The 6,873-nt window shown below is 40.8% G+C and overlaps 1 protein-coding gene across 1 annotated transcript; it reads right to left on the reverse strand.

Annotated features, from left to right (window-relative positions):
• Positions 1-1,916: 1,916 nt before the first annotated feature.
• LOC139303324 (toll-like receptor 13) lies at positions 1,917-5,315 on the reverse strand. The gene is made up of 6 exons (XM_070927096.1): positions 4,476-5,315; positions 3,827-4,389; positions 3,594-3,741; positions 3,099-3,469; positions 2,780-2,873; positions 1,917-2,654 (listed from the first exon to the last, which is right to left on the reverse strand). The coding sequence occupies exons 1-6, from the start codon at positions 5,295-5,297 to the stop codon at positions 1,917-1,919; spliced, it is 2,736 nt and encodes a 911-aa protein (XP_070783197.1). The 5' UTR covers positions 5,298-5,315.
• Between the last annotated feature and the right edge of the window lie 1,558 nt (positions 5,316-6,873).

A 6,873-nucleotide genomic window follows, 5' to 3' on the forward strand; every position in this document is an offset into this window, starting at 1 on the left:
CTTTTTTTTTTATTTGTCTCAAATTGGTGTAGTGACTTCAAGTCAATTATTGCAGTGCAACCAAACATCCTCACTTCTGTCAAATTTAGTGAACAACCGTGACTTGTTAGTGATACTGGATTTTTTTTTTTTTTAAGTTTCTTAAAACCTGAATTTGTGTTTGCTCAGTTTTGACTTTGGTGTGAAAATATCATCTCAAAAACTTAAACTATTTAGGACTTTGCATGACTGTACAGTATCATTTGAATTGCAGAATGATCATGTTGCCTCATTTTCCTACTTTATGCTTTAGTGTGGAACTCTTAACACTAATAAGCTTTGCTTTGCAAGTCCTACTGTTTAGGTGTTGAGATTGAAATGTTTTACTGTAAGCGGCAGTCTTGAAGCACTTGGCCCAATCCCTGACCTCTCACTGAAATCTAGTCGTGCCTCAACTGAGTGAAGAATATTAAACATCCATGAAACCTGTGCAGCTATCGATACACACTGTATAGTATTCAAACCACGCCTTGTATATATATATGCCACTTGGAAGACTTCTGTGTTTTGTTTTAAACTTGTACCTTGCTCACTAGCTCTATATGAAATATATATGAATATTTTTTATTTTCATTTGAATGTATAACTTCAAATAAATGAAGTGTTTGGAAATCTTGGTAATATTTTTCTTTACAAACACATGTTGGTGTCCTGGAATAATGGAAATCCACATGATGTTGAACTAAGTTATCACTGGTGAATAGTGGCAATTTTTTTCTTTCCATTCGAGGTCACAAAGTTATTTGAGTCGAGCAAACTGTCCATCAGGTGAGGTTTAATATATAGTAAGTCAACACACCAACCAGGTGGCGTGTGTAAACCGAGCTTACCCGTTTTCTCGTGATAATTTATTTCGTAGTCTTCTCCTTAAATGACGAAGACTAATCTGAATGTTATCTCTAACAGAAAGACAATGCAATTTCTGCCTGTGTTAGACCTTGATTGAAGTACAGTCAGATGCCTTGATCAATAATGTGTACTCCTAGATTTGACATTTTCAATTTTGCTACAGTTGTCAAGACGCCATCTATGCCTGCAGGCATGGCACTCCTGATCTATGATGAACATAAGACTGCCAATAAAAACAACCTTTTGTTTTCTTGTGATAACGGGTTGATTATCTTGTGATCTCGAGTTAACAAAGCTCGTTTCCTCGAGACAACATCTCAAAACAGCAGCATTAAAGGAAATAATTGCAAGCACAGCCATTCTTGCCTTCCATAAGTTTCAGGGCTGCTAATTGAAAATGTGAAATAACGTTTTGTCCTCAGCTAAAAACAGTTGAGTTTAGTCTACAGTAAGACCACTGCCGACAGGCTATAATAAATGCAACATCCACAAGCCTTGAAGACATTAACTGTACAAGCCATAGAAAGGTGTGTTCTTTGTATTTATTGTCTAAAGGTAGTAACAGTGAATTTTTACCTTGTCTTCAGTTATTAATTGCAAGCATACCTTTAAAGAAAACACACACAACACTTAACAAGCCACAGAAAGGTAAGTTTTCATCAAAGCACACTACATTTAACAGGCCGTGATGAAGTCCTCAGGAAAAGTACCCAGCTGTATCATGGGAGCATGTTCGACTATATCAAGATATCAAGACAGAGCTAGCCTTATATAATATTAAAAATATTTTATTCACTACAACAGTCCAACTACTTTCCGTTATATATTTTATTAGGTTGTTTTTTTTTCCTATTATTGATGAATTCCTCTACTATAATTTCCTAATTTACTTAGGTATTATTTAGAAATTGATTATCATTACTAAGTTATTAAAAGCTTGTAAATGAAAAGGTTACTGAAACAATGCCCTAAACGTTACAATCTGTGAAAAGATAATTATGGGCATGTTGAAATCGTTAGCATTTGTTCTAGCCAATTAGCAGTGCCATCTCATCCTCTCCTCTTTCTCCCTCCTCATTGTCTTTTACAGCATTTATCAGTCTGACCCAGAAAGCATCCTGCTCTTGTGGTTCCTCGGGCCAAAGCAGGTAGGTCTTCTTATGCACAATCTTGCGTAAGCGCGTGTAAAGAGACAAACAGTGTTCAGGTATCTCCTCCAGGAACACCAGCAGCAGAACATCACTGCCTTCACATAAAAGCCTCAGACTGGCCAGCTGAAACTCCACAGAGCACCACTCACTTCGAAGGAAGTGACGTGTCACCACACAGATGGTGTGGCGAGAGTTGTAAATGGCTGCCTCGATGTTCTCCAGAACAGCAGCACCAGGGCGGAAGTCTCTGTGGTGGAGGCACAGTCGGAGCCTTGGTGGACCAGCAGCTGGCCTCTCTAGATTGGGCACCAGCTGGCGCATCACCCAGGCCTCATCCTTAGAGCTGTAGGAGATGAATGCATCATATTGGAATTTGGCCCGCGCTGCCCCCCTACGTCCACATAGTTTTGCCCTGAGGATGAGCCGCAGGTAGCGCAGAGCAGGGCCCTGTGTGTGCCAGGCCAGACACACACATATAAACAACATATTCACCACAGAGCTGGTGATGAAGAGAGTAAAGGAAACCTGTTCATAGGAGCAGGCCTTATCGTCAAACTGCCACAGGTAGGGAGATCTCCTGTCGTTGTCACACGACAGGCTGTACAGGTAGGACACCTGGAGGGAATTTAACAGGAAAGACAAGAAATTGTATCATTTGTCAAAGAAATCTTAAGCCATGTACTTCTAGTTAATTTATAACATACATTAATACTTTTCACTGTGTCTGCAGGTTCTGTTACCTGTGTGTGATCGTTGTGGATGGCCCAGGTCTTGAACCAGGCGTTATCACAGGTGCAGGTAAGTGGATTTTCTCTAATGTCCAAAACGCGCAATCTGGAAACACACAATCATACACCAAGGTAGGCGGTTTTATTTAATTTAACTTGCACACCAAATTTCTGTATGTTAGCTAGCTGTTTCCTCCTGTTGCTGCTCCCTCCCAGCTTCATAGCTTCATTATCGTTTCATCTAACTCTTCGCAAGAAAGCAAATTATTTCTCAAAATGTTCAATTATTCCTTCAACAGCTGCTTGCAAGACATTTCAGTAGCTTCTCTACCTTGGCAGAGCATCCAGCATCATTTTGTCCACAGTGTGGAGGTGGTTGGACTGGACTTTGAGAATCTCCAGTGTATTATCTGGAGGCAGCAGGTTAGCAGGCAGAGCATCGAGGTCTGCCCTGTAAAGAGTCAGCTTCTTCAGCCCTTTCAGAGGGGACAACACTGCACTCAGGTTGGTCGTTTTCATAACCACTCCAGCTATGTACAGGTGTTTCAAATTGACCAGAGGAACCAAGGCGTCAGGATGGAAGTCAACCTTGATACTGTGCCCAAGGCCAACTGAGGTTAGTTGACGTTGGCCTTGGAAGAAATGCGGCCCAATGGTACCAATGCCTTGACCTCCGGGCCCCTGGTAGTTCATCTCCAGATACTTCAATTTGGACATGGAAGTTGGACAGGTAAGATAGACAGGTAAACAGATAAAAAGATAGATTCATACACACAGTGTATCAGTGTATCTTCTTAATAATTGACTCTAAAAAAATATGTCATACCTCCAGAGAAGTAAGGTTTTTGAAAGGGGTTTCATAGGATTTAAAATGGAGGCGGTTGTTGTACAGAACAAATTTCCTCAAATTCACCAGGCCAGATAAAATAGATGGTGTCAGCCTCTTGATGCGGTTCCCACTTAAGTCCAGGTATCTAATGGACAAATGGATGTGTTAAATAAATGGACAGTGACAAAAGTTGAGGAAGTATGAACCCACAAGCAGAGAATACTTAATACTTGAGCTTTGTCAGGTCTTGGAAGGAGCCTTCTTCAATGAAATCAATGATGTTTAAACTGAGGTTGAGCTTTGTTAGCCTCCGCAGCTTACTGAAGGGCTTCTTGGTGATGTATTTTAGCAGGTTGAACTGCAGGTAGAGCTGTTCAAGTCGAGTAAGGCCACTGAATACCTTTGGTGCCAATCCAGTGATTTCATTTTTCAGGAGAGACAGGTGAGTCAGCTTCTTCAAAGGGACGAACCAGTCAGGGTCAATGTCATGAATTTTGCTCCTGTCAAAGCTTAAAAACGTGAGGTGCGTCAAGGCTTTGAATGTGTCCCGCTGAATGACAACGTTATTTTGATTCAGCTGCAGTGCTTTCAATCCTTGGTAACCATCAAATGTAGTACAAGATATCTGCGTCAACCCACAGTTGATGAAATTAAGTCTGCTCGTATTCCCCCTCCCCAACGACAACTGGGCAACATTTCCAAGGTTTGCATCCACAATAACAACAGTAGATGGGGTGTCACAGTCCAGCAGGCTGGAGGTAGTCTGAGGTAACCTGGATCCTTTCAAGTCAACCTGTATCAAATTAAATGCACATAATATTTCTTTAAAACAGATAATTAGATTTTTCATAAGAAAGAAGATGCTGCATGTGCACGTACCTCGACACTCTCAAGGTGGTCCATTCCTTTTAGCAATCCACAGATAGTCAATGGAGATTTCTCCACAAACAGAGAAAATGCCACCCTCGAGAGATTCTTCTTTGTCTCCACAGAGAGTCCCTCCAGCACTTCTGCTTTAACTCCTTGACAAAGCAGACTCTTCAGCCTCGGGTTGGAGGCAAAAACATCTGCCTGCAGCTCCAGCTTTGAGTTGTTGGACAGGCTGATGTACTCAAGGGCAGGGAAACAGCTCACATTAACCCTCTGGATGTTGTTTGCAAAAAGATTGAGCCGCTGAAGAGTGGAAGATCCACCAGAATCTCCACAGCTGAAAGCTTTGAGCTTGTTCAGAGACAGATCGAAATCTTGAATCGCTAGAAGAGAATTAAAGATTGCTGGAGAGATTGTTGCAAGTATGTTGTGGGACATAAGCAGGGTATGCAGCCTGGTGAGTCCATCAAAGGCATTGGAGTGGATTTGTGAGATGTTGTTGCAGGTAAGATTGAGAAAATCCAGGACATCCAGGCCTCTGAATTCTCCTCCTTTTAGAGAGACCAGCTGGTTTTGGCTCAGGTCCAGGTGTTTGAGCCTAAGTACGTGACTGAATGATCCAGGTGGGATGACTGTGATCTTGTTCTTGGACAGGTTGATTGTTGTTACGTTATCTGGGATCATGTTAACAACATCAGAGAGGTTAGCAATGTTCTGGTTGAAGCACCACATGATGTCTGTCGTGGGGAAGTTCTGAGAACAGCCTTTGAAGCCAAAACCACAGCAGGCCGAGGTGTTGAGCAGAAGCAGGAATAGGACGGCTCGCACCATCTTTACTTGACAGCTCCTTTTGCAGAGACTGCACAGAGGTCAGACCAGAGAAATCTAAAAATATGTTAAGATATAAAAGCCAATGGGGAAGTTAAAAAAAATCTCACAAGGTAGCTGCCCTGACATTTGGGGGCAAACAAGTTGTGCACATTGACACCGGGGTGGGCACCACCTTTTAAGTTGATATGACAAACGTGTTAGCAAACAGCTGTTTTTACACGTCCAGCAGCTCTGTTTTTGTTTCTCCCAACTCCAGGGTGAAATATGTGCCTCTTTAGCTGTCAAATGCTCCACTATGTTCACCAGCTGAAAACAGCTGCCTGCTGTGGCCGAAATCAATGCTATGAGAGCAGTGAGAGTGAACCAAAACAGTAAAGAGCTGGGGAAACTCGCTTTAAAGCTCTGTAAAGCAGAGGGGAGCAGATTCAAATTTCCGCTTTGATATTTGTTGCAGTAAATGGTCAGTATCAGACATCAGGAAATCTGCCCTTCTTTGTCACCATCATTATTTTTATCCAATAACAATCTTTTACCTCTCTGCCCTTCATAATTATTCTGAAAATCTCCTTTTACATTATTGAATTAATGTGACAACTTTTACGGAGTTGATTGTATTGTGTGTTGCTCTTCTTACTTTCTTACAGAACTGTGTTGCTTCTTCCACCCTGACATCCATCCGTAACATTATACATTTAATCTAAATATGTAAATGAACTTTGATTTAGTTAACAATTATGAAATATTAGAACTTACCCTTTTATGCTCCTCTTATGCTGCTTTAATTTGTGCAGCTGCTGTTCCTATTCTAACTGGTGTCAGTTCTCTAAATGTGCATGTTTGTCTGAATAAGTCTTTTTGAGGAAGGATGTTGTCTATGGCTGTGTGTATACTGTGTTCCCACTGCTGAAGACCATATTGTACTTTTACTGGCCAGGTAATTAAAGACACACTGATTTTGTGTTCATGTCAGATGACTGAGAAAAAGTGGGTTACGTGTAGGAAGACCATCACAGTGAGCTTCTATTGTTTCCTTTCTTTTCTTGTTTTTAACACTGCATTAGTGCTGACAGCATGGTGCCAACTGCACCATGCTGTCCCTCTGGCTCTAAATTATTTGTCCACATGAGGGAGCCATTTACTTGGATCCTGGATTTTTGTGATGCCACAACAGAGAGAGCACAATACTTTTCATGTTTAAAACATCCACATTGGCATTTAGCAGAAACTCTTAAACCAGTCAGAGACATTGTGCCAACATTGAGATTTTTTTCTGTTTTAGGGAGACTCACGTTAAAGAGTCCCCTGAAACTAAACTGTTCTGTCATTGCCTTTTACACACAACTACTGTAAAAAGTAATACTGCCAAAAATCTGTTATTTTAAAGCCAGTGGAATTTCAGTGAGAGACTAAAAATGTTTATTTTTCTGAGGAAACATGATTGCACAAGCATAAACGTCTGAGCTTTTTTTTCTTTCTTTTTTTGTAATAAACAACAAATATTTGCTGTGGTGATCTGATATATGATGCTTTTAACATTTCTTAATATATATGTATAATATATGCGTAATACCTTAAA

The sequence above is a fragment of the Enoplosus armatus genome, chromosome 20, assembly GCF_043641665.1.
Source record: "Enoplosus armatus isolate fEnoArm2 chromosome 20, fEnoArm2.hap1, whole genome shotgun sequence".
NCBI lineage: Eukaryota > Metazoa > Chordata > Actinopteri > Centrarchiformes > Enoplosidae > Enoplosus > Enoplosus armatus.

Coding starts and splice junctions, on each gene's coding strand:
- LOC139303324 (XM_070927096.1), bottom strand. CDS start 5,297: ATGGTGCGAGCCGTCCTATTCCTGCTTCTGCTCAACACCTCGGCCTGC. Junction 4,390..4,475: donor ACCACCTTGAGAGTGTCGAG/GTACGTGCACAT, acceptor AATTTGATACAG/GTTGACTTGAAAGGATCCAG. Junction 2,655..2,779: donor TCCACAACGATCACACACAG/GTAACAGAACCT, acceptor AATTCCCTCCAG/GTGTCCTACCTGTACAGCCT.